The sequence below is a fragment of the Balaenoptera acutorostrata genome, chromosome 6 (assembly GCF_949987535.1).
Source record: "Balaenoptera acutorostrata chromosome 6, mBalAcu1.1, whole genome shotgun sequence".
Lineage (NCBI taxonomy): Eukaryota > Metazoa > Chordata > Mammalia > Artiodactyla > Balaenopteridae > Balaenoptera > Balaenoptera acutorostrata.
The window spans coordinates 89,368,609-89,396,423 of NC_080069.1; the positions used below are offsets into that span (position 1 = coordinate 89,368,609).

Below are 27,815 nucleotides of genomic sequence, written 5' to 3' on the forward strand. Positions count from 1 at the left end.
CAGTGGGGTCATATCCCCATCACAAGGAACCCCTCCTGCAGCCTGGCCCAGGCCTCCTTTGTGCCACATCCCCTGTGGGTCTCACAGCAGCGCTGGGACCAGGACTCTGTATGAGGCCGATTTGCAGGGAGCGGCTCCCAGGCTCAGGCCTCCTGACCCATCCCTCCACCCCAACCCCTGCCGAAAGACTCTGGTTCAGGGTCAGCGTTTGCCTCCTGACACTGACAACTGGGCCAACTCAGAACCCAGGGCCTCTCAGGGGGGTTGTTTAAGGAAAAGCATTAAGTAAGCGGAGACCTTACTTCATACCTAGAAGTAATTTTTACCAAAACCAAAAAAGAAGTCTGAGCAATCAGTCCACAGATTCAGCCCCTCCAGGAGGCCACAGATGGCAAGAACCCAGTCTGCTATAAAACGAAATATTCAGGCACAGTGCCTGGAGTGCTAGTTGGCATTGTTCCTTATTTCACCTGAAGTTTTGCATGCTACACCAAAATGCTTTGGGTGGCCCAAGGCTCAAACGCATGGAAGGATTGCAGCCAGGAAGGGATGGTGTCTACGTCATTGTCTGTCCTAATCACCAAAGCAGGTTGGGGAAGGGGCCAAGGCTGTGACTTCATGGCCTCCTTCGCAGACCCATGCCTAGCAACTTGAGTTTGAAGACACAAGGTTCTTGCTTTTTTGATAAAGTCTATGTTTCTCAGTCCTGAAATAACTCAGGATCCAGGGAATTAACAGGTTCTTAATTAAGCAGGCCTTGTTAAGCTGTACAGATAAACCTGGATGGTCTCAGAGGCCCTTCCATGCCTGACCTTAGTGGAAATTCCTCAGCTGACTGCTGGGGAAAGATCGGTGTTGCTGCCTGCAGGCTGATTCACTGGCTCTGCCCCCAGGGTGTGTGACATCTGCGAGCCCTGAGCCCCTGCTTCATGCTCCAGAATCTTCAGCTCCAGCTGGCACTCACCAGCTGGTCTCATGTAAGTTCATTGCAACAAAACAAAGGGCTCTCCTTGGCCTTTTGAGGGCTGAGTTAGCCCTCCTTGGTCTTTGGGGTGGCCCAAATATCTTTGATGATGTACACAGATCAGGCTGGCCCCAGCCATGGACCATCTGCAGTCTGAGGCCTGGGCAGAGTCTGGGCACCAGCTGAGCTCGGAACAGCATGACTTGGCAGGCCTTCAGCCACAGGGCAACCCATTTCTAATGGAGCTGGCTCTAGTGGTGTCCATGGCAGACATCACTAATCAATATCCATGCCTCAGAGTCCTTACCAAGACAGATAGCCACTACCAATCAATCCAAGTTGGTCTCCTGGTTGCTCTTATTTAGAGATTTCTCACCAAAATATTCAATGATTCTTAAGAAATATGTTACTCTTGGGCAGGCACTTTTCCTACCTTTCTCTTTCTCCCTCAGTGGCCTTTTTAAATCTGTTCCCCTTCTGTGCCATTTTCCCTTATCCACTAAAACATCTGGGGGAGGGCTGAGGGCACAAGCAAGGCTGGAGTGGTGTTTACTGTCCTGAAGCCCCATCACAACTCCCATGTTGCAAGCATCTGGGGAGAGCTACCCACCCCACCTCAGTGACCGGACCTGAGGATATTGAGGGACCCTGGCCCAACGGGGCAGCTGATGGCCCAGGGGCCCCACAGGGCCTCCGCCAGTACTCACCGAGCAGCCCCGGGTTGGGGAACCTCCAGGAGTCGTTGTACGAGGGATATTGAGGGTGGCTGTAGGGGCTCCCGGAAAACTCACTCCCTGCATGTGGTGGGTGGGGAGAGAAACAGGAACCAAATGTCAAGTCAGGTTCAGAAAATGCCAATGGCATTTGTCTCTTTCATAAACTGCGGGTACTTTGTGTAACCAATAAAGGCAAGTCCGGTCCACCCCCTTATCAAGTGGACAGCTGTCATTGGCATTGTCTACATTTTCCCCTATAACCTTTTTCTTATTAGTGGGATTGAATACCAACCTCTCACATGAGTACCATTGGATTACCATGTGCCAGGTGTTCCCTGGGGTTATTGGCCCATTTTATAGATGGGAAGACTGATGCCCAGGGTCTCTCACAAAACAGCCTGGATTTACCCAGCCCAAGTCCAAAGGCCCAACTGCTTGGTTCTCAGCAGTAGCCTAAAAAGCCACTCAACAGCCAGCTACCTATACAACTGCTGAGAACCAAGCAGTCTGGGGCTTGGGACTTGGTTCTCAGCGCTGACAGAGGCCACTCCAGAACCCCAGTGTGGATGCAGTGCCATTTCCCATGTGTTTCCTGAGTGGCTCTGGACTGGGAAGCCAAAGAGGACCCCAACTCTAGTCTAGACCTCTGTGCTGTGAATCCAGAGGTGACTGCTCCCCAGGCCTCAGTCCAATGGGGAAGATGAGACATAAACTCAGGCCCCCGGCACTTTGCTGAGATGAAGGGACAAGCTGAAGGGCTGGGGGAGCACAGAAGAGGGACTGGGTGGGGCCTTCTGGGCATGGGGAAAGGACCAAGAGCTGCAAGCTGCACCAGGTGGAGAGAGCAGTGGGTGTGGGCGGGCAGAGTGGTAATTGAGGATGGTTCACTCTTGCCCAGCTGTTCGTGGAGCCATGATACTTGCATCTGGCACTTCCTTGTGCCCTCACTTCCAGCCACAGGAGAGCCTCTTTACCACTAGCCAGTGTCAGGAGAGGAGCTCAAAATCCCTGCCCTCAAACCTTGCTGCCCTGGCTCTGTAGCAGGACAGGCCCCTCCTGTCTCCTCCCTGTGGCTGGAGCTCCTGGGGTGTGGGTGCCCCAGTGTGGCAGCAGTTGTGTAGGTAGCTGGCTGTTGAGTGGCTTTTTAGGCCACTGGTTACAGAGCATGTGGGCCCCACCCTGGCAGTGGTGACAGGAGTCACACAGCCCCATGAGACCACCCTTGGCACCATCCATGCTTCCATGGATTCTTGTTAGGGATGCCAAAGGGCCGAAGGGCAGGAGCCTCTAGAAGGACAGCCAGCCAGAAGTCAGGACGTGGAGCACTGCTCTTTCTCTGGGGGCCTCGGCCCAAATGTAGGGGCCCCAGGGCTCCACCAGGTGCAGCAGGAACAATAAAGCAGGCCCGAGGGCCAGCAGCTCCCACCCACCCCCGGGCCCAGCTAGCCTCCTCCCCACTTCCACAGGCGACTGCAGGCAGGTCATGCGCACGCACGCGCGCGCACACGCACACACACACACACACACACGTGCTCGCACGCACACATGTGCTCCTCCTCTGGCCTCTCTGGGGGCCACTCCCAGCCTGACAGGCTGAGCCTTCCAATTCTCTGTTTTTTATGCCTCAGTGGTCAGGGTGTCAGGTTCCAGCGTGCAAGGGAGAGCATGGTGACAGTGCTGGGCCGCAGCAGCCCAGCCTCTGCATTTCCATCAGCGCCACGGCACCTCCTCCTCCTCCTCCTCCTGGGGGGTCGGGTGGGGGAGCAGAGCCACAAGCCGCCTGAAGAAGGGGGACAGCCACCCTCTCCCCAGGGCTCTGGGCACCCACGGAGCTGCCCCATCAGAGGCACTTCCTGACAGCTCTGCGCCTGGCCCGGGGCATCGGACTACACCAGCAAAGGCCGTCTCTGCATTTCCATCTAGCAGCATCGCGCCTGTCTGCTAGGCCCAGCTCCAAGGCCACCTCTTCCAGGAAGCCTCCTTGATCTCCAGCCCCCAAAAGTGCAAGTCTCGGGCCTGTTCAGGTGGAGTTAATTAATTAATTGTATCCTTGTTATCCATCCCACACCTTCCCCCCAACTCTGTCCCCAAATTGGCAAAGGGCCATAAACAGCTCCAACTCCTCGAGATGATGTACCTCTCAGTGTTGCCCACCATCCTCGACCCCGTCCCCACCTGCCTGGCCTTCTAGAATCCCACTCAGGTACCTCTTCCTCTGGGAAGCCCCTCTCCTGCCCCTCCTGGGGTGCACCCTGTCTCCCGCTGTGCCCCACAGCGCCAGATTCGCCCCGACCTGCACGGGAGTCTCCTGTGACATGGGAGTGTCTGTCTGCAGGTCAGCGTCTGATTCCTCTCAGCACCCACGTGCCACCCACCCCCAGTGTAATACCCCATCCACAGCAGACAGTCGGTGCTCCATGAACCGCCGGTAGCTTGCTGCCTCTACCTGTAACACGACGCTCTTGTCCACGTGGCTCTCTCCCTCACCTCCTTCCAGGCTTTGCTCCAGTGTCACCTCCGAACCATCGCATTTCCAATGGAAACTCCTTCCCCTTTCCCTGCTTAACTTTTCTCCATAGAACCGATCACAATCTAACATATCTAACTTATTGTGCTTATCTTTCTTGTTAATTCTGCTTCCTCCACGAGGAAGGGAGTTCATGCCTCTATCTCAATGTCTAGCAGGCCCTGAAAACTATTTGTTAAATGAATGAAAGAATGGGAAACTCCTCCCATTCTTTCATAGATGACGGCTCTCACTACTTCCATTATTAGTACCGATAGCCAGGGGTGTATTGTGCACCTGCTGTGTGCCAGGATTCAAACCGGTTTATCCGATCCATTGCCCAGGTTCCATCCACCACACCATCCTTCTCCTGGTGGAAGAAATGAACCCCCAGGGACCCACCCTGCCTGGTGTGTTTAGAGCACTGGCATGGCGGTACCTTTGGTGGGGCCCCTGTCCTGTGAGATGCCCCGTGAGAGTGTGCCCTCTGGGTAAGGGGAGCTTGACAGTCTCTGGGGCATGAGGCTGACCTCAGGTCTGGTCCAGCCACATGCTGGGGACTCCGGGATGGTGTCATTATCTGAAGTGCCACACAGGCAGCTGGCTGGGTTTAGGGAGTCCTCACCCATGAGATGTGGGGAGACCAGGTCGTCAATTGCCAAGAAAGCTGCCTGTCTATGGACCCGGACTAGCTCGGCCACAAAGATGGCTGGGAAGCAGCAGACCACCCAGATTCAAGCCCGCATGCTGCCACTGAACGCTTCAGAGCAAGGGCTCTGGAGCCAGACTGCCTGGGTCCAAATCCTGCGTCTGCCTCTTCCTAGCTCTGTGACCATCAGCAGGTTACTCAACCTCTCTGCGCCTGTTTCCTCCTCAGTAGAGTCAGGACAATTAATAGATCCCACTGCACGTGGTCACTGTAAAGACTGAATGAATGATACACAGTGTCTGGCACACAGTGACTGCTCAGCAAATGTCAGCCACAATGACAATGACCTGACTTCGGTCACCAAGGCCTCCTTGGCATCTAGAATCTCATTTAACCCTCCCAACAGTCCTGTGACGCTCATGAGATGGATGCAACCGTCCGCATTTTATATGTGAGGAAATGGAGGCTCAGGAAGGTGTGGGGGACTTGCCCAGGCCAGGAGGCAACCCCAAGTCCAGCTTCCTGTCTCCCAGCCCAGGCCCCTCTGCCCATGTGACACTGTGACACTGCCTTCCCACCCTGGGCCTCTGTCTTCCATTTGTGTCTAAAGGCCCTTCCTATCTGCTGAGCCTGAATTTCACTTCTCAGGGGCCACAGTGCTCCCAGCAGGGAGGGAGGCCTCTCCTTGAGGCTCTGTGGGCCCCACCTGATGATGAGTTTCTTTGGGTCTGGAGGCTCCAATCTCCTGCTGCATCTCCCCTGCTTGAATTCGCCACCATCATGACACCTGAGGCGCATTCACCCTCTTTCCTTCAAATCTTAGGACCGCAGCTTAGAAAAGAGAGTCTGGTCCAGCCAAGAGGAGGTCCGGGGAAAGCACTGGGGATGCCTTCTGGGTGGAGGGGAGCATGTGAGCCAGGATGGGTAGGAGTTTGATATGCAGAAGCAGACAGGGCATTCCGGGCACAAGCAAAGGTCTGGGGTGGGATGGACAGAGTGTGACCCCCGCACACCCAGGTCTTCATGAGGCCCCAGCAGAGGCAAGCCATGGAGCAGAGTGGGGCGGAGCAGAAACGTTATGCATTTCTCCCTTCAGGGCTGGGACCCGGGCAGCCTTCAGACTCAGGAGGACCAGGACCTGGAGGACAGGCTGCAGGAGGTGAGCCCGTGGTCAGGGAGACCAGCTGGGAGGCTGCGGTCACAATCCAAGCGAGAGGGAATGGGAGCCCGAGGGACAACACAGCTGCAACATCCACAGGCACGAAGCGATGCTCCTCCAGCGCAGGGATGAGATTCTCAGGCATCACATGAAAGCCCCACTTCTGGCTCATTGTTGGGGCACCCAGAGGTGAGGCCAGATGGCCCAAGACAGAGCTTGCACAATAGACGCTTCTCATATGATTGCCCAGCACCAAGGACACCACGGGACCCTTGCCTCATTCCACTAACTGATCCATGCTTTGAGCACCTCTCAAAAATGCCAACCCTTTAAACTGGGAAACCTTTTCTTTATGCATTAAAAGAAAAGCTTCTGTGAGGCCTGACTGTGGTGCCAGCTCATGCCCAGCAGCTCATGCCCAGTAGGCAGTGAGACCTCCACCTGGGAAGCACACAGCACATGGACCCTCCTCAGAGACCGTGTCTGGAGGTGCTCCGACAGAAGCCCCAAGAACTCTCAACAACGAAACATGGGTCATGATCTTCTCCATCTCCAGCCCCCCAGGAGCGAGCAGTCCTGAGGAGAAAGCAAGACTGGACCTTCTGAGACCAGGCCTGGAACTGGCACCGTGAGCTGGGCCCCCGCACGGTGCTGGGCCACCAGAAAGTGGGGAGGGGGTGGGGAGGAGCCTGCCCACAGGGTGGGTGTGGGCTTCCCGTGGCAGTGCTGAGAGGGAGCCTGCCCCATGGTCTGTAGTCAGCCTGCCACTTATTGGCTGTGTGGCCTTGGGAAAGTAATGGAACCTCTCTGGGCAGAGTTTTGTCATCTTGAATATGGACCTAATAAAACACCTACATCATAGGATTGGTGACAGGTAAATGAGATAATATTATTGGAAGAACAAAACTACCTTCTCCTGTGCCAAGGAGACTGGGGCAGCTGGGGAGTGAAGGAAGACTGAATCGGTCCCTAAAAGGAATTTTAGAGCGTTATTTATTTTTATCGCTGAGTTCTTGGATATGCAAAAGGAGGCCCAGAGCTGGGTTCAGGGGTGGGGATGGTGACAGCTCACGTGCGGTGCGTGGACTGAACCGGCCTGAACTGAGGGAGGTTCTGCTATCAAGAAGGAGAAAGCGGGAGACAAAAGGAGACGTCCGTGCCCCATGGGGTGGGGGGAGCGAAGAACATTCAAGAAGTGGGCGTCTAATTCCCATTTTAAGTCACCCACATTGGGACGTAAAGCCTGCTACACACTCAAATGCTGGTACGACTGGGCTGGTGTTTTCTCCCCACGTGGAAATCGAAGGAAGCAGCTGCGTGCCACGTTTGGGCAGCCAGTGGGGTTGAGGTGAAAGACTGTGGTCCAAGAACAGTGTGGATCACAGGGCCCAAGAATTCCGTGATGTCAGGAAGCCTGAGCCACAGGGGTGGGCGTGCGAAAGTTAACCGTCCCCCCTCCAACACCCCATCTGAGTGCAGTTAGGAAGCACCCAGAGGGCGTGGCACTCCATCTCATGATAACCCCATCCAAGATTTTAGAGCAGAGAACTCAGGGGCTCGGGGCCGAGGGACTTGGCTTTTCACTAGGTATCTGAGGGACTAGCAATCACTCCCCTCATACCTACCTACCCAACTCCAAGCAACTCACTCCTTCCCAGAATTAATGGGAAGTAAGATAGGCCCGTTCCCCCCACCACAAACTTATCTTACATTACACCTCGCCAACCTCTGCTGGGACTCATAGTCCCAGATTATTTGGACTGGACAAACTTGAGAGATAAGTTCCTTCAACCTCCTCTCTCCCAAGCCACACACCAGGCAGGGCCAGGGCAGGACCAGAACACCGGCCTATTCCCAAGTCCCCGGGCTTCCACCATCCCAAGGAAGACATCACTGGGCTGGGCCAGCGGGGGAGAGAAAGTCCTCCCCTCACCACCCTCCCCACCTCTGGTATGTCTGAGAATTTTCAAACACACAGCAAAGTTGAAAGAATTTTACAGTGAACACTTGTGTACCCACTACCTAATTCCATCATCAATATTTTCTTATATTTGCTTATCATCTATCTCTCCCTCCAGCCTTTCATTCATCTTATCTTTTATGTATTTCCAAGTAAATTGGAAACATCAATACATTTTCCCCTAAGTATTTCAGCATGTGTATCATTAACTGAAGTTCATTATTTGTTTAAAAGTTTTTTCTTTTGACGTAAAGTGTACACATAATGAAATGCACAGATCTTAAATGTACTATTGCTGCGTTTTGACAAATGTATACACCTGTGTAGCCCAAACGTCTATGAAGATATAGAACATTATCTTCACCCCAGAGAAGGAAAGTTCTCTTCTGCTGGAGAAGGGGGTCTTTTGACCATGAGAACCCAGTTATCTGGGGATCTGACCAAGTCATTCCCCCATGAACACGGGGCTCTAAGATTAGCGCTGATATCGTTCCTTCTGTTAACTAGAAGAGAGCAGTGAGTACTTTCATCTGCATTGTCTGTTAGAGCAAAGGACAGTTAAGTCCTTTGTGCTTGGCCGACATATCAAGCACATTAAGGAAGTTATCAAGCGTGATGTCTTGGAGGGTATAACCCCGAACATCGAGGACTGGGTACTGTGACTAAAACAAAACAAGGCAGGCTGACTAAATCTGTTGATGCCCGCTACACTGTCTTTTATCTCCTCATTAAGCAGCATCCGGAGGCTCACTGGCCATGGACTAACATTCCAGCCTTTTCTCCAGCCGCCCTCCATACGGAGCGCCGCCGAGCTTTGATCGCTCAGCGGAAGAAGGATCTGCAGCCAGAGCCCTGTGGCCCTCGTAACAAGGTACCTGTCATTCTTAACAGGACCACTCACAAATACAGCGAGGTTGTGGACTGGCTAGTCGAAAACGGAATAACTTCTGAGAGACAATGGCTGCTGGAAGACAAAGAATCCTTTCGCAGCTTTCAAACAAGCTCAACAGGGCAGCACTGGAGAACGCGCAAGCCGAAATGCTCCTGACGAAGTCGGCCGAAGACTACCTGCTAGGCAAGCTTCCAGTCGGGGACACCACCAAGAACAAGGTGTTCCAACGTTTCCAGGTGAATCGGTACGACCCCGTCTTGGCAGCGAACATCCTAGTTCGCTGGGCCCGGTGGGAGTTCAACAAGGGCAACGCCATCTGGTTCTACAGACCTGCGACCACCAGCAAGACAAGCATCGTGGAGGCTATCGCCCGTGCTGTGCCATTTTATGGCTGTGGAAACTGGACTAATGAGAACTTGCCTTTCAATGACTGGGTAGATAAGATGGTGATTTGGTGGGAGGAAGGAAAGATGACTAGTAAAATTGTAGAGTCTGCTAAAGCCATTTTGGGTGGGTTGGCTGTGCGGGGTTGATCAAAAATGTAAAGGTTCCGTGCAAATTGAACCAACGCCTGTACTTATTACCAGTAATACATATAAGTGTGCTGTGGTTGATGGGAACAGCACTACCTTGGAACATAAGGGACCTTTGGAGGAAAGAATGTTCCTTTTTAGGTTCACAGTAAAACTCAGGCATGATTTTGGGAAAATAAGTAAATGGGAGGTAAGAGAATTTTTCCAGTGGGGCCATGACAATGCTATACCAGTTGAACCGGTGTTGGAGGTTCCTACAGGTGCTAACAAACCCCGCTTACCTGAGACCGCTATGACTAGACCAGTTGTAGTTTCGGTAGAGAGGGGGTTTCCATTGCCTTGGTGAGCAGTTCCTGAAAATTCCCCACGTCACCTGGAAAATGCCTACGTTCCCCCAGCTCCTCCCTCGCCCCCTGCCGCATCTGCTGAATCAGCAGCTGACACAGGGATATAAGGGCCCACCAGGAGGCAAGGGAAAACACACCAGAGGAGTCTCTTGACCTGTTCACAGTGTGCGCTCTTGACACCACTGGTCTGGCTGAAATAAAGGCGAGGTGCCCAGAGCGCAAGTTTAGCCGTGATAGAGCTGTCCTGTTGTGCGAGGAACATAAGGGGTTGGCGAAGCCGGTGGCTTTGGATCAATCTAATAAGCATACGCGGGAATATCATACGTGCGTGGCTCATCACAGTTTTGACTGTTATGAATGTTATCCTTTCGACCCCGCTGAGTTTGATTTGCCTGGTGATGGTGACTCGGAACAATAAATGAGTAAAACATAGATATGGCTGGCTTTCTAGGTGCTTGAAGAGTGGTACGAGCGGGCAGCGGCTACTTGGTGCAACTCAAAACCTGGACGCGCTGTCCCTGAACCAAACCAACAGCAGCCGCGGCTTCCAGCTTTGTCTGGATCTGGAGGACGACCTAAACACTCTGCAATGGGTCTTGTCCTCCCTGGCTATAAGTACCTTGGCCCTTTTAACGGCCTTGCTAAGGGCCCTCAGGTCAACAAGGCGGATGCAGCCATGCGAGTCCATGACCTACGACAAAATAATCGAGGAGGGAAAGAACCCTTATCTCACTTTTAATTCAGCAGACCAAGAGCTGATAGACTCTTTCCAAGGAGAAACCTCCTTTGGTGGAAACCTTGCCCGAGGTGTCTTCCAGGCCAAGAAGCGCCTGCTGACACACATGGGCCTCACAGACACACACCCCCTCCCCCAGACAGCTGCTAAATGTCCCAAGGTCGCAGACACCAGCCCTGGAGAGCCCAGTCTCCCCGTGGAGGACGAGGAGAAGAACGTACCCCTTTGGTCCCCCGCGGATCCTCTGGAGGGGCTACCACGAGAAGCACAGGAAGCAGTAATGTGGAGATAGCTACACGAGACACAGAAGTTTCAGATGCAGGCGGCGGCAACAGAGGCATTGGAGAGTCCTCAGGAAACTGGCATGTGATTCTCAATGGGAAGGGAATCTCGTCACCACTCGTTCCACCAGAACTTGGGTGCTCCCCTCCGATGACAACAATCTCTACAAGCAGATTAAAGGCGATGCCTCCGACATGTCCTACTTGGGCTACAGCACCCCTGGGCCTACCTCGACTTCAACAGATTCCAGTGCCACTGGAGTCCCCGAGACCGTCAGCGGCTCATCAACAACTACTGGGGCATCCGACCAAAGGCTTGTAGAATCAAAATTTTCAACATACAAGTTAAGGAGGTCATGGAGGCAGCAGGCACAAAGACAATTGCCAATAACCTAACGTCAACCATCCAGATTTTTGCAGATGACACATACCAGCTGCCCTATGTGATTGGAAATGCCACTGAGGGGTGCTTGCCCGCTTTTCCCGGTGATGTTTTTATGTTGCCTCAGTAGTGGTACTGCACCGTGCATACGAAGAGCAGAGGGAACACATCCCCTACTCCACGCTCAGCTTTTTATTGCCTAGAATACTTTTCCAGGCAGATGCTTCGCACCGGCAATAATTTCAGTTTTCAATATGCCTTTGAAGACCTCCCTTTTCACTCTTGCTTTGCGCATAATCAAAGAGTGACTCATCTCTCCAACCCCCTTGTCGACCAGTACCTATATGGGTTCTACCAAACTTCAGAAGATGGCACAATTCAAACCACAAAAATTAAGAAGAGTAACTATGGGCAAAAATACACCAACTATGAGCTGGGCCCATGGCAATGCATGCAGGGGTTCTCAACCAATAAAGATAACAACCAACCTAACATGTCTGCAGAGGACCAAGCAGTGGAGAATTGGTTGGCAAATGCAAAGAGCTTTTGAAGGCCCAGACCAAATGGCAGGAGCAATTGGAACGACAATGCAGGGAAGGTGGTGTGGATAACAGCTTGATAATGCAGACCACCAACAAAGCACCTACCCCACATTTCAGCAAAGAAGATGAGACTGAAACAACAAATATCTATGCAGCTACTTCTGGCAGAAAAATTCCATCAAGTCAAAACACCCCCAGCAATAAACCACGAAAGGAAGTGCCCTTATATATGGGTGTACAGCCTGGTCAGGTATGTATGGATAAAGACATCTATCACCAGGGCCCTATTTGGGCAAAAATTCCTGACACTGATGGCAATTTTCAGCCTCGTCCTAACATGGGAAGCTTTGGGTGCAAACATCCACCTCCGATGATTCTGCAGAAAAATACTCCAGTCCCTGCAGAACCTCCTGCGGCCTTCACTGAAACGCCTATTAAGTCTTTTATTAGTCAGTATTCCACTGGTCAGGTAACAGTGGAAATTGATTGGGAGCGAAAATCAGAATCCAGCAAACGCTGGAATCCAAAGATCCAATTCACAAATAATTACACCCCAACTGATCGGGCAGAGTTTTCTCCTAATGAAAAGGGAGAATACAATTATTTTCCTCGCTTTATTGGGTCAAGATACCTTATTAAGAACCTGTAACCCTGATCCCTCTATAAACCGTGTAATTCCTGAACCAAATATAAGTGTGTGTGTATTATTTTCGTCTTTTGATGTTTCCCTCTTATCTGGTTCATTCATTCATGGTCACGGCGGTGGCGGGGGGTGGGGTGGGGTGCGGAATGGTGGCTGGTACAACCGGAAATCAAGATTGCATCAGACGGAAGTGATGCAACTGGCAGCACATCACTGGACCGGAAACACGTCATCAGAGGGCAACTGGGCGGGGCTAGGGTTAGGGTTAACCTCACCAATGGGATGCGCCAGGGCCGCCCGATTGCTGAAAGGCCCCTGAGTGGCAAATGGAAAGCCCTTCCAAAGCTACTAAACAGACTCAAGCTGAGGAATAGATGTTCTCTCCTCAAAGGCCCAAAAAGAAAGCAGAGGCTTAAGAAATTTAGGATAAATGGTGAATTTTCCCAAAACAGCACCATCTTTCAAACATAGAAGAGCTGGCTGTAGAAAAACAGTAACTATTGTAAAAAAACAATAGCTAGGTAACTAGAAAGGAGTGATTGACATTAAAAGTTTAAAGGGGGCCACAAGAAAAGGCACTGGATGCAGCTGTCCTGGAGATTCCAGGGCCAGGAAAATCGTCAGAATCAGAGATGTTTTCAGTTTCCCCTTTGCTAAAAGCTCAGGGATGGCAAGAAAGTCAAAAATTCTCACTCTCACTAAAATTCTCAGAAGTGACAGGTAAAGGGCTCAGTGTAGCTCTTAATTAACCCAAAACGACACCTGCCAGATGATGGGGATTTGCAGAGCGCGCTGGGGGCCGACCCCATCTGCAGATGGTGGGCTCCCACCTCTGCTCAAGACCTTGGCCAGCTGTAATTAACATACAGAAAGTCTTTCAAAGTGACTTCGCAGCCAAGTTCTATTTCTGAAGGATTCAAACTGGGCTTTGAGAGAAAATCTCTGCAGAGGAAGAGGAGGAAGAAGGAATGATTTGAAAAGGACCGTGAGACTTCTGCAGTCCTTCCCTGTGGTTTTGTAGAACTGCATGATGCGCCGTGGCTCAAGGGTCAGCGGGTACTTGGGCATATACAACACTGTCTATGGCCAGAGTGATTCTGACCAGAGCACCCAACACAGGCACAGCCAGCCTTTCAAATATATTACATATTATTTATATAATCACATTATATAATATACCACATACGTTATTATAATATACACGTATATATACACTGGCTATATACATACACATATATGTGTATGCATACAATATATATAACACACGTATCCACAGATATCCATATGCACATGCACACACATGCAGGATTCTGGGGCTCCGTCAAGCCTCTCTGAGTGACCTTGATCAAGTCTTTTCTTCTCACCAAGACTCAGTTTTCTCATCTGTAAAGGCGGTGTGTATGGGAGAGATTGAAATAACTGACCTCAAAGGGCTTTCATGGCTCAGATCCCCCTTTTCCTATCTTCCCTGCACCCACCCCCAATCTGGCCCCCTTGAAGGCCAAGGTTTCTCAACTGTCTTCTCTCCAGAGCAAGACCTTCCTGGGCTCCCAACGGAGAAAGGAAAACCCAAGCAAACTCGGTAAAGGTCAGCCCTGTCAGCCCGGACAGCCCAGCACACAGAGCATCGATCTGTTCCTGGGAAAAACCTCTTCTCCCACCAGCTAGGCCAGCCAGGAAGCCCTTCAGAAAAACAGAGAGAGGAGAAAAACCAAGCGAGAGGGTGAGAGTGAGGGGGAGAATGCAGAATGTCTCATTTCTGCTTCTCTGGAGTGCCGTGGACTTTGCAGTTAGGTGGTGGTGCTGGCAGGGGCACAGCGAGACGGAGCTGAAGACCGGGGTTGAGTCGCGGCTCTTCCACCATGAGGCAGTGGAGTGACCATTCTGAGCCTTGACTTGGTCCCCAGTAGAGAGGAGGCTGCTGTGCCCTCAGCCCGCTTCCTGTTGTCTGCAACTCCAAAGCCCCGAACGCAGGGCCCCTTCAGGGAACGTAGGGGAAACAAGGCCACAGTCACATTACAGCGCCTCCAACACAGACCACAGGACGTGCACAGACCCCACCTGCTGGCCACCCATCAGAGGCAAGATTGGGGCCCCCGAGCCACATGGGGCCAACAGAAACATATTGCTGGTCTGCTCAGTGTTGTTTGGTTTTTTTTTGTTTCTTTATTCCCCACACTGTGCATTTCTTCCCTGGCTGCCTAGTGTTTTAAAGGGGCAAGTGTGTCATCAGCTACAGAACAAGCAATATACAATTGTCTTGTTCCCGATGCTGATTTCCCCTCTTTCTGTGACGTGCCTGGCCCCTGTAGGTATTTCAGTGTGAGACCCATGGCTATGCTATGACTCACATTGAGCACTTCCGGTTCAATTTTAATCTGTTCTCTTGGTGTGGTATTATTCCAAAATTCTGTCTCAGTGCTCTCATTTAAGCAAACAATGCACAAGACAACGTAATGTCTCACTAGGGTGCAAGACAACACCTGATTTGTGAGTATGTGTGCGGAACTGGGGAGTTCCTGGTTTCTAGCGTGCCCTTACCTGGGAGTGCCCACAGGCAACACATGTGTGAGGACCAAGCCTGCAAGGTAATGCCCAGAAGCCTCATAGTGGCATTCAAGGCCCTGCAGGGTCTGTCCCAATGAGCTTCCCAGCCATACCTTCCACTGCCCCATTGCTCTTCATCTGAAATGCCACCTTCCTCTCCCTCCTCATGTCCAATCCCTCACCTTGTCAAAACCCAGCTCAAATACCACCTCCTCCAGGAAGCCTTTCTGGATTGATCGTCCTCACTTTTCCGTGAGCCCCCAACCCTGGGTCGATCCCTGGCTATGGCCCAGAGCACTTCCTGCCCAGACTCAGGCTGGTTGTGACCCTATCTTGCTTCTCCTGTTGGTAAGTCTGTGGCTCCTCCTTGAGGGCAGGAGCCAGGACTGATCATGTGTGACTGACAGATCCCAGTGGCCCCGGCTGCCCCCCAGCGCCTGGCTCCACCCATAGTACAAATGCTGGCTGAGTGGGCACTGCGTGTGTCCGACAGCTGTTCCTTGAGCCAGGTGCTTTCAACGTCAGACAGAAACAGATCGTGAAATTATGCTACAGAGCATTAGTGAAACACTGGTCCTTGCTCTTTGATAGAGGCATGAAGCATGAGGCAGAAAGACAGACAAAGGCAACAAAACACACAGAAAAGAGAGGTGGGCTATGACTGCTGCAGGGGCCAGGGTGCAGGTCCTGCAGGTGGAAAGGGACACTGGATGGGTGCCATCCTGAAGGGCCAGGACCCCCATCAGGCCTCTCTGGGCCTCCCTGCCACATAATGACAGCACCAAGGTTGGCTCACTCCAAAAGAACAAAGAAGTTTAAAAAAACGAAAGAGCAAAAACCACTGATAGTTACAGCTCAGAAACCAGGACCAGACTGCATTCCAAGGGGCCGAAGCTGGGTTGGAAAACTGGGCAGGTTTTTTCCTGAGAACTCATTTGGCCATCAGAAGATGCTGGGTCTGGAAACCTGAAGACTTTCTCTGAGTGACCAGGAGGTGGCCAAAAGCCCCCATTCCAAGCCTAAACTGCCAGACTCCAGGTTCTACAGGATTCTGCGGGAATAACACTGAATTGCATTCCCGAGAAAATCCAGCTCACACATTTGTGATGGATGTCTAATAAATTCACAAGAATTCTGTTTATCCATTCAATTCAGCATTCACAGTAGCTCTATTCAGAGCTCTCTGCTAGGTCCCCCTTCCCCCCACTCGGGATGGTGCACAGGCCCCGTATTCAGGGCACACCCTGCATCTAAGAGACTTCCTTAGACCCAGAACTAGGCATTTAGGCACCAGCAAATGGTGAGGAGGACTTAGAAGCAGAGCAGAAGTTATCATTTATTCTGGCTGGGGTATCCAGGAAGGCTTCTTGTAAGAAGTGACTGTGATCTGGGCTTTGAAGGACCTTGAAGCACCATCATTTAGTGGGTTACTGAAATCTGTTCCTATGCACCTCCCACCAGCCCCGGCTGCATTCTGAAGATCAAAGTGCACTGCCACTGTCCCCATGGAAGGGAGCCTGGGGGCGAGGAGGCAGTTCCGCAGGACACAATGTGTCCTGGTGTGGAATGGGCCACAGAGGCCTGACTCTTATCTCTTTCAGCTCCATCGAGGCAACTGCCGATGAGGCACATTGACTGATAAACCCTGAAACCCTTGGACAGCTCTGAACCACATCATGACTTTTGTAAATTATGGTAAAAAGGTGGGCACTGATATTCTGCACAGGTAGTGAGAGCAGCCGTGGCTGCCACTCTGTGTTGATAACTGAGGTGATGGGGAAGCCCATGGGCTTAGAGCCGGTCAGTCCCTGTCAAAACCCCTCGGCCACTCAGCTGAGTGGCCTTGGAGGAGTCACTTTACTTCTCTGAACCTGAGGTCATTTGTAATGTGGCATTGCAGCATTCATAGGACTAAACTGTATCAACGCATTTCAAAGTCTTCTGTGAATCAAAAAGTGTTCTACAGACGTGAGGCGCTATTTGATGCTTAACCCAGGCCTTGGCACATAACACACGCTCTGTGTGACAGTTGAAAAAATGGATGCACTGGGACTTGTTTTTAATGAAAATTATATTTCCAGATGATTTTCTCATATTTCAACAAGTGCTCCAAATTCTTGATTGTAGGGGAAGCCTTGAACTAGGAGTCAGGGTCCCAATCTTGTTCTGCCTCTACCACTGTGCAACCTTGGATATATGCCTTGGATGTTCACTTAGCCTCAGTTTTCCCAAGTGAACCATGGCAGGTGGGAAGTAGACAAGATTGGTTTCCAATCTCTCTGCACTAAGGAACACTTTTTCTCCCAGACTCCTGCTCAGTCACCCCTCTGCTTGCTTAAATGATGAGCCCAACCCCGTGCCCTTTGAAAGTGTTCTTTGAGGTCTTTTTGTGGGCAAATAGACAATTTCCACCAGGCCGCCTATAAAGCTGAACAAGCCCCCAGCCCCAGTTACCAGCTCCCAGACTCAAAAAATGGCCCCAGCCCCCTGCAACTCAGAGGCCCTCTCACCTCCCGGCACATTCCCGGAGCCTCCTGGGATGCCTTCTCTCAGCTCACGTCAGCCCAAAGCTGAGTTACTTTCCTGTGGCCGAGACCTTGGCCTGTCCCTCAGAGCAGCCAGGGGTCCTCCTCTGAAGAATCGCCTCCCCCCTGGCTGGGCCTGGCTCGGCACGGAGGCCTGAGCGTCCTGCCGCTGACTAATGAGAGGGAGGTGACGGTGTCATACCTTGCTGGGAAGTCGCAGTGCTAGTGCCGACCCGCGCCGCCTGCCATCAAATTTTAATGTTGCTGCTGACAGATTTACGGAATGCCTCACCAAGTGTTTGCGAGGAGACCAGCCAAGATTTACCTCCACAATTACTACCACGATGTGCAGGCTTTGCTGTGTGCCGGGAACTTGCAGCAGAGCGGCCCAAAGCCACAGTGCACCCCGAGGATCGCACTCAATTCCGCACACCTTTCCCGCCCCCAGAGCCAAGGGTCCGGGGCCGGAGGCAGAGATGAATCAGACACGGTCCCTGCCCACCAAGAGAGCTCGCGGTCCGCGGGAGGGGGCAGCACACACATCAATTACTCAGGTCCTGGGTGGCTGGGGACCAGCGCACAGATACAGGGAGAGAGGCAGGCTGGGCTGAAGAGGGGAAGGGGGTTATTTCTCTATCAGGGTCAGGGTCAAGGACGGAGCCAAAGATGGGGCTCTGCGGGACCATCCAGCTGCTTCAGCTCTCCTGGTCACTCCTCTGCCTGGAAGGGCTCCGGGGCTCTCCATCCCTCCCCACTGCTGGGCTCAGGGTGTCGGCACCCCTCTCCATCAGTAGCTGTGCCCGCCATTCAATCCTTGGGGTGCCCTCTCCCGAGGCTGATGGAGTGGATGTAGCCTCCCAGCTCCTCACCCTTCCTCACCGTGTCAACGAATCCCTTGCTCTTTAAGTTGTAGGGCTCTCCCCGAGCAGAGATGCACCAGAGGGCAGGAGTAACGTGCAGTGATCCAGGCCCGTGTTCTCAAACCTTGCTACCTGTTAGAATCCTCTGGGGAGCTTTAGGAAATCCAGACGGCCAGGCCACACCCCAAACCAGTTAAATCAGAATCTCTGGGGTGGGGCCAGGTGTCAGTATTGGTCTGAACTCCTGAGGTGATTCCACGTGCAGTGACTTCGAGAAGTAGTGGACAGGCACTTGCTACTCAGGGTGTAGCAGCATCAGCGGGGAGTTTGTTAGAACTGCAGCGTCCTGGGCCCCAGTCTAGGTTTACTGAACCAAATCTACTCTGGAAGACGATCCCTAGGTGGTTTGTGTGCAGTAAAGTTTGAGAAGCACTGACCCACGTTAAAGAGTTTCCCAGCATCCTCAGAGGCACACTGTGTCTAGTCCCCAGGCCCTCTGAAACCAGCCCCCTAAGAAGGCCGGCCTCTAAGAAGGTTAACCTCCCACAGCTGACCGCTAAGAGGGGCCGCTGGTGTGGATGCACTGGCGGGTGGCTGGGCACCTGCCACAGGTACTCGGCAAGTTTGATGAGGCACTTGTTCTGTGGAGGGAGCTGGATCAGGACACCCCTCAGGCCAATTCTCACAACTGTCAAGGCTGGACAGGAGGCAGGAGCCCCAGTGAGGTCCCGTCTCTACCACAAACTCACTGGAGCAAGGGTCTTCCCCAGTCCAGGCCTCAGTTTCCCCATGGGTGAGAAAATCAGCCCTGAAGTTTGCTGTACCAGTGGAGTCCTCTTCTTTCTTAAATTCAACTGACACTTTCATCCATGTTCTCTGTGACCCGCCCACAGACCTGGCTGAGACGAAGCTTTGTGGGGAGGGACCTGGGAGAGGGGAGGGGAGATGTGTTTGGGGGCCAAGGAAGGAAGAGTGAAGAAGCTTCCTAAGGGAATAAATGCAGGGCGAGGTGGGGGAGCCCCCAGGTGTGCCGGGGAGACCTGGTGTGTGTCTACCTTGATGCCAGGCACACAGCAGACGGTCAATGCTTCATCCGCCTATTCATTCAGCAGATGTTGGCTGAGTGCCTACTGGATACCAGGCACTGCTCTGGACACTGAGAATATAGCCGTGAACAAAACAAATGTCCCTGTCCTCGGAGAGCTTATATTCTAGTGGTACAAACAGATAATAAATAGGAAAAAGTAAAGCATAGAGTGTGTGTTAAGGAGAAAACATAAGGAGGTGATAGGGTGGCTGGGGATGGCTTCACCAAAAAGGTGACCTTCGAATAAAGAGGCAAAGGAAGTGAGAGTCACCACGTGAATATCTATGGGAAGAGCACTCTGAGCAGAAGGAACGGCAAGTGCAAAGGCCCTGAGGCAGGAGAATGGGTGGTGTGTTGGAGGATCAGTGAGGAGATCTGTGAGGCTGGAGGGGAAAAGCTGGGGGGCAGGCAGAAGATGAGGTCAAGGAAGGAAGGAAGGAAGTGGGAAGGGGAAGATCAGGTAAGGACTTTGGCCTCTACTCTGAGTGAGCAAAAGAGGGACATGACCAAACTCAGATTGTAACAAGCTCACTCTGGCTTCTATGGTGAGAACGGACTCAAGGGGGCACGGGTGGCACTGGGGAGACCAGTAAGGAGGATTCTGCATATATTTACTGAATGACTGACCTACCCACAGAGTGGGCACCTCTGGCCATTTGGAGCTTAATGCTATGGGGCTGGGAAGGGCCAGGCTGTGTGGCCATGCAAGTAGGTGGTCAGCTGGCCAAAGCCAAGGACACTCATAGGGTGAGGCCAGATATGGATGGCTGGGTAGAGGGGAGCACCTTGGATTCCAGTCCTGGTTCAGCATGGCCCTGGCCCATGGCCCTCCTCTCACTGAGCCTATAACAAAAGTGATAACCAAGGGCACCCACGGGTTTGTGGTGAGGATTCTGTGAGAGTGTGGATGTACCAACTGTGGGTAAACTGAGGAGGGGTGTGGCGGCGGGGCGGTCCTGCTTGTCCTGCCCACACCAGGAACGCCACAGGCAGGAGGGCGATGTGTCCCGATTCTCCACTAGGGGGAGCCTGGGCAATTCCTCCTCCAGCAGAAATGAAGTTTGCAAGCGTTCATCCTGTCTCATCCGGGGAATTGCGGAAGTGCCCGGGTCCCTGGATGAGAATGTCCTGAGCTGTCCTCCTAGCCTGGGATTCTGTGTCTGGGGAGCTAGTCCTCTCCAAGACATGTGCTGAACAGCCCAGCAGCAGCTACTGAGAGGTCGCTACCTGGAGACCTAAAGTTCCATCGGGCTCACACCGTAGCCCCCAAATAACAAACGAAAGAGTAGGTGGAAAGGAAAAGCCACCCATGGCTGAAGGCATTTGGTCTGAGGTAAGCAGGATGGGTGGCTTTTAGTTCACCCCTGCACGTGTTTGTGTGTTCACTTCCTCTCTTGGTCCACACATTATTAAATGTGACTTCTCAAACCTTCACTGAGCGTCTGCCCTGTGCCAGGCTCTGTGCTGGGTGGTGCTGTGATACAGCAGACACTAAGGCTCATGAGCCTCCTTTGCCCCCTAGACAGCCAGCAGCCAGCTGGGGTTTTGAGTTTCTTAGGGTCTCTCTCACCTCTCCGTTTATCTGAAGGCTAAAGAGTTCCAATAAGATTCCCTTAAAACAGACAAAGGGGCAGGACAGCCCTGTAGGGATGAGTAGGGTGTTCACTGCACAAGAGCAACCAGCTAATTGGGCATGCGGGGACTGAAATCCAGCCCCCTCTCCACTTGCCATACCCTGAATCTTGGAGTGGGGCTGCATCCACCACCGGGAGGAAGGAGCAAGGTCCTGAGAAACAGCCTGGGGGAAACTTCGAGATAAGCTCTGTGGCTTCCCCTCTCTCTCCTGCTGTAGCTTCTTCACTCTGCTGTCACAGATCAGGAGGAGAACACAAAGGTGGATACAGTGGATCCCAAAGACTGTCAAACCTGGGCCACCTGGGTTCTCTTCATTCAGCCCACAGTTATTTAGTACTAACAATGTGCCAAGCACCGTTAAGAGGCACAGGTTGCCTGCAAGGCGGTGTCGTCATGCCTTTCACTGTTGAGGCAGAAGCATGATCTGGCTTTCAGGGTCCTGCCTTTTCTCTTGATAAAAGGGCTCTGAGCAATCAAGACTAGACTCTATCCTGGCCCTGCCCCTTGGGCAAGTTACTCTGTGTGAGCTGAGGCCTCAGCCTCCTCCGCTGGCAGGGAAATGGGGTACCATCAACACCAACCTGGTGAGGTTACTGTGAAGGGCAAGCAGGCTGGGAAATGACCAGCCCACAGACGTTCTCACTAGATGTCAGCTACTTCTAGAAAGTAGGGCCTTCTGCTCTCTCTTATGCTCACGGCAGCCCTTGGAGGAAGACCATAAAGATGTCTCCACCATAAAGATGCCAAGTGGGGAAGGTGACTGGAGGCAGGACTGAGGCCACGGGTTTTGAGTCCTGGGCCAAGGCGCCCAAGACACCCCACACACCTTCTCAGCCTCCCCCAAATCTCCCTCCTAGCTGGAGGAATTCCACGCATAGATTTGGACGGAGCTGTTCCAGGCACAAGAAGGCTGAGAGGGATGTGTTAAGTCAGGCCTGGGAGACAAAGAAGGGAGAGCGAGGCAGGACTTGGACTTGCTGCTTACAGGTGTGCAGGTGGGAGAAAGTGCCCCAGGGTCCCCACGGGGCCACTCGCAGAACCCACGCACTGAGAGGCTCCCTGGGCCCCGGGTCAGGGGGCCCCACTCCACCCTCACGCTGCCCCGCGGCTCCATCCAGTCAAGGCTGGTGGAGCTGAGCACCGGCCGGCCTCCCCCAGCAGCCCGCCCGCTTCCTCGCTTCCTCCGGCTGGCCGGCATGGTGGCAGGCCCTGCCTGCTCCCCGGGGAGCCTGCCGCCAGGCCTGATGGCGCTGACGGAGGGAGGGAGGCCGCCAAGCTGTCAGTCTGGAGGTGCCCCTCGGAGCCCCTCCTGGCTGGAGTGAGGAGGGCGGGCCGGCGCCGGAGCCGGGCTGTCAGGGCCTTCACAGAGATGAGGCCGGAGAGGCACTGCCTGACAGCTCGCCCACCGAATTAGGACCATTTGCATGCTAATTTCCAGCGCTCTAACGGGCTGGCAGGCTGGCTGGGGTGTGGAGAGTGTGCAGAGAGAGGCGCCGCGGCCTCCCTGCCCGCGCTGGAACAATGCTTGACTGATCTAGCTGCGTTAACGAGCAAATTATGGTAATTTTGTTATTACAAATGCATAGAAATTTCCAAAGCAGGCAGCCATTCAGGGCAGCTCCCTGCTCCTCCCCGCCCTTAAATACTGAACCCCTGTTTGTACACATGGGCCTGGCACCCGCTTCAGGGACGGAGGTTCTGAGGGGCCAGGCTTCCATGGGAGCCTCTCGCGGAGTCCCAGGGTGAAACGGCCTTAGGCCAGGGGATCCCTTCCTGTCTGCAGTCCAGCCTTGCATCCCCCAAACCCCACCCTCCTGTCCCCCAGGAGTCCCTGCCTAGTCCCTGGGCCTAGTGGTCCCACAAACCTGCTACATTCAAGCTGGTTTCTTTCCATTCTGAGCAGGTATCATGGGTGATTCTCCTCATAGATGCTCTGAGGTCTTGAGAAATTCAATGATTTCTGTATCCACTCTGTAAACTGGGCTCAGCACCCATGAGGAGGAGCTCAGGGATTGTCTGATGAATGAATGAATGAATGGGAGAGTAAGTGAAGGAAGGAGGAAGGGAGGAAGGAAAGAGAGGAGGGAATAAGGGAAGGGGGGAAGGTTAGGGAGGGAGGTAGTGAAGGAAGGAGGGAAGGAAGAGGCGGAGGGAGGGAGGAAGGAAGGAAGGAAGGAAGGAAGAAATGGAGGAAGGCCAGAACTTATCCCACAAATGAGGACAATTAAGAAAGACCCCGGTCAGCTCACTGGTGATGTAATTAATCCAAGACCTCACCGGAGGAGTTTATTTGCCAACTGGCAACCCCTCCTGGCATTTATAATTGTCCACTGCTGGACAATCACAATTTGTCCCAGTTTTTCTGGTGACCTTCTTTTTGATTAAAAGTATGTTTTTGCCATAGGTCAAAAAGAGTCATGTACCAAAATGTTCATTGCATCTCTATTTACAATAGCCAGGACATGGAAGCAACCTAAATGTCCATCGACAGATGAATGGATTAAGAAGATGTGGCACATATATACAATGGAATATTACTCAGCCATAAAAAGAAACGAGATTGAGTTATTTGTAGTGAGGTGGATGGACCTAGAGTCTGTCATACAGAGTGAAGTAAGTCAGAAAGAGAAAAACAAATACAGTATGCTAACACATATATACGGAATCTAAGGGAAAAAAAAAAAAAAGGCCATGAAGAACCTAGTGGCAAGACGGGAATAAAGACACAGACCTACTAGGGAATGGACTTGAGGATATGGGGAGGGGGTGGGGTGAGATGTGACAGGGTAAGAGAGTGTCATGGACATATATACACTACCAAATGTAAAATAGATAACTAGTGGGAAGCAGCCGCACAGCACAGGGAGATCAGCTCGGTGCTTTGTGACCACCTAGAGGGGTGGGATGGGGAGGGTGGGAGGGAGGGAGATGCAAGAGGGAAGAGAAATGGGAACATATTGTATATGTATAACTGATTCACTTTGTTATAAAGCAGAAGCTAACACACTATTGTAAGGCAATTATACTTCAATAAAGATGTTTAAAAAAAAAGAAAAAAAAGAAGTATGTTTTTGGAAGCATGCTCTGGAATGTATCCAGATAGAAACCTTTTCCAAGAAAGTGAGCTCCCTGCTCCCAGCAGCTCGGAGTGGGTAGCTCCAGCCGCAGGGCGGGGCGACCACGAAGCTGGCTGGTGGGACCCTATTAAAAACCAGTGCACTTGTGGGCGGGGCCCACTGCTTCCCTCCGGGGCCTCTGCCTGTGACCTACTGGCAGTCCTCTGATTTCATGACAGGGATTCCAGGTTCGGGCTGATGTTATTGAAAGGTCAAGAGGCTGCCTCAAATCCATTTTGGAAGTCAGTGGGGAAAAAATCATCAGTTACGGGGGAGCGCAGCACTGAGGAAGGTCTGCTCCAGGTGGCTGAGGAAGCCTGAGCCGGCCAGGCTCTCGGCTCTCGGAGGGGCGTATGGGAGGCAGGGACCTAAATGTGAGCCGAGACTTTAGAACCGCAGCTGAGGTCATGGCCAGATTTTTCTATTTGTCTGATTTTCTAATTGGGTCACAACTTCCAGAGGGAAACTGAACCCAGGAAAGAAAACAATCATTTCTTTTCGTCCAGCTGCCTGACTCTGTGGGGAAAGCCGAGAGCAGGGGGAGTCGGGACCTCAGCATGGCCCCAGGCTGAAGCTCTGACCGGCCTGGGGACGGGCACAGCCTGCATCCCAGGAGATGCTCTTGCAGCTGACCAGGTAGGGCCTGGGGAAGATCTGGGCTCAGGAAGAACATGAGAAGGTTGGGGTGGGTGGAGCGAGAGTCGTGCTTTGAGTTGTTCTAGAAGCCGGGTCACCCAGGGACCACCCCAGGAATGCCAGGCCTGCATGAAGTCAGGAGACACAAAGCTTCCTTTTTTTTGCTTCGGTGAAGAACTAGAGGGTGTGGTATTTCCCACCAGCCCAAGGGGGGACAAAAGGACAGGCTGCTGCCACAGAAAGAAAGCCAGCCTGGCTCTTCCTCTGACTTGCTGTACGACCTTGAACAAGTCCTTTCCTTGACCTCATCTGCACACTCCCCTGCTGATTTCTAAGGTCAGTCCAGCCCTGTCCATCCCTGGCAAAGGGAGAAGTAGCTATAGAGTGTACAAGGGCCATCTCCAGCCCTCTCTGAGGCATGTGTTAGAACAGATCCGCACCCAACACCCCACAGCTGCACCCCAACCTAGACCTATGCTAGCTGCCTGCAGTGCTTTGCCCACGGGCAGATTCCCCCAACGCCACGGGCAGGGCCTCTGCTGAACCAGTACCTTTGTTGCTGCCCCCAGGTACCTGCTCTACGTTCCCCTCCTAGGGTCCTGGGTGGTGGTAGGTGATACACAGCTGCTGTCCAGATTCCAATTCTCCTGTAGCCATTTCTGCAAACAGCTCCGACTCCTTCCTGGGGAGTTCTCTTTCCAGGAACCCCCCACCCAAAGTACTCTCAGAAAGTCTGCATATTCACAGAGTTCTGGGGCTGTGGGGATCTGCTTCAATCCAACACTCCTCAGTGCAGACCCGGGACTTCCCCTTATCTCAGAGCTGCCCGTGCAGCACACTTCTCTTGGGTCCTGCACTGTGTTTCTAAGAGTCAAACTCCAAATCGGCAAAGTCCTTCCCTTGTCATCTGGACCCGACCGCTCGCTAGCTGTGTGACCTTAGCCTCAGTTTTCATCTCTGTGAAATGGGGCTAAAAACCATGCCCTCCTGATGCTATGGTGGGGACCTGCTGAGATCACACAAGAAAAAGGCTTGTACTTTGTAAAGATCTGTCCAGATGGTGGTTCATGTTCTTCTCATTGCTGTGAACAAGACCTCAAAATGGCCACAACTGTCACGCATCCTGCTCTGGCAGGACAATGCCCAAGGCATGTGTGACCTGGGATTGTGCTTCAGACAGAAGGACATGATAACACAGTTGTCATCTTAAAATTTCCTTTCCCCCCTCTTTTATGTCTTGCTCTCATTCCCACTCCTTCCCTCTCTCTTTCTCTCTTTCTTTCAGCCCTGGATCTAAGTCTCTCTGATTCGGGTCCTTTATCTGTACCGTTGCACATAGACTCCTTATAAAGAAAATTCATTTGTTCAGGGTCACCGCGTGGTTTTTCATTAAAAACAAATTACCCGCATTCAGGGAGGACATCTGGGCTTCTCGGGTCCCATTAATGACTATATTTCCAGCTTCCCCGGCCCGGTTGGGCTCCCCTTGCCTGTCACCCTGCGTTCCCGGCCCCGGGAGGACAATGAGAGTGACAGTCAAGTGAAAGGGAAAACATGAGGGATGAAGGCGAGAGGCGAGTCCCCCGAGAGGGGAAGGAGGCAAAAGTGAAAAAAATAAATAACTCAAACAGAGGGTAACAAGGGCCATTGTCTCAGCGTCTTCCAGTGAGGAGCCAGAGCAAATATGGGAAGAGCGGGCCAGGGTGTGTAAGTCGAGCTGAAGCCCCGTTTAATTATACAGTCGGGCCCCAAGTCCCCGACTCTGGACCACACAAGGTCGGGAGGGCACGTGCCCGATTCAGATACATCTCACCCATATCCATGGAGCACCTACTGTGTGCAGGGACTGGGCAGGTGGAGGACTGCAAGAGGAGCAACCAGGAGCTGGGAGAGCCCGGTCACTCCAGCTCTGAGCGAGGCGGACCACGGGCAGTGCCCTGGCGGTGCTCAGGGGAGAGATTAGCCCCGGGGTGGGGGGCGTAGGCTTCCTGTGAAGGAGAGCACTTGACCGGGGCCTAGGAGGATGGCTGAGACGTGGACAGGTGAAGATGGGCAGTAGAAGGGGATGTACTGGAACCTGAAGTGTGGTCCCCTGGTGTCCCAGCTGGGAAGGACTTCTCCCAAGCCATAAAAGATCTCTGGATCAGGAAGGCCATCCACAGCCCTGAGGGAGGACCGAGGAAACCAAGGCCTTTTCCAGGGCCCAGAGCCCATTCCCTCTCACTCTCTATGGGCACCAGGGGCTGGGTAAACTCAGAACCAGAGTTCCAGGCACCAGGCCTAGCTGCTCCCCTGACTGTCTGTGCACCCTGGTGAGGCACGGCACCTCTCTGAACTCAGCTCGCTTGCCTCTGAAATGGGGATAAACATTCCAACCTCAGAGGTGCTTTCAGGACTTCCCTGGTGGTGCAGTGGTTGAGAATCCGCCTGCCTGCCAATGCAAGGGACACGGGTTCGAGCCCCGGTCCGGGAAGATGCCACATGCCACAGAGCAACTAAGCCCGTGCGCCACAACTACTGACTAGCGCTCTAGAGCCGGCGAGCCACAACTACTGAGCCTGTGTGCCACAACTACTGAAGCCCGCGTACCCTAGAGCCCGTGCTCCGCAACAAAAGAAGCCACTGCAATGAGAGCCCCTCGCCTCAACTAGAGAAAGCCCGCGTGCAGCAACGAAGACCCAACGCAGCCAAAAATAAATAAATAAATTTTTTTTTTCAAAGGTGCTTTCAAATTGCCACTGGGGGTGACAGGCATGCCTCCCTTATAGACTGTAAAGCACCATGTGTGTTGAGGCCAGGCTTGTTGGTGGAATTAACTTATGGACAGAGGTAATTTGGCTTTATTCCAAAGCATTTTCCTTTTGGAGGGCAGGAGCCAAGCCCCACTGCTCTCCCTGCCCCCGAAAGCTCTGGGGGCTGCCAGAAGTTCTCAGGAGAGAAGCGTCACAGGTGGAGTGACCCACAGGCTTAGTGGTGGCAGTCCATCCAGCTGAGGGCTGACAGCTGATGAAGTTTTAGAGACAAGGGCTGCAGATTCCAGTGGATCAAAGGTAGGAGAACAAAGATGACCCCAGTAGATTTGGTTTGGTTTTTGGAAGG

The 27,815-nt window shown here is 52.7% G+C and overlaps 1 protein-coding gene across 1 annotated transcript in view; it reads right to left on the reverse strand.

Moving 5' to 3' along the window:
- The window catches only part of PAX5 (paired box 5), a 177,734-nt gene that overhangs the window by 5,258 nt on the left and 144,661 nt on the right, over window positions 1–27,815 (reverse strand). Inside the window, exon 9 of the mRNA XM_007197009.1 lies at window positions 1,672–1,758. Within this exon, the coding sequence (XP_007197071.1) occupies window positions 1,672–1,758 (87 nt within the window). The remainder of the gene's footprint in view (window positions 1–1,671; window positions 1,759–27,815) is intronic.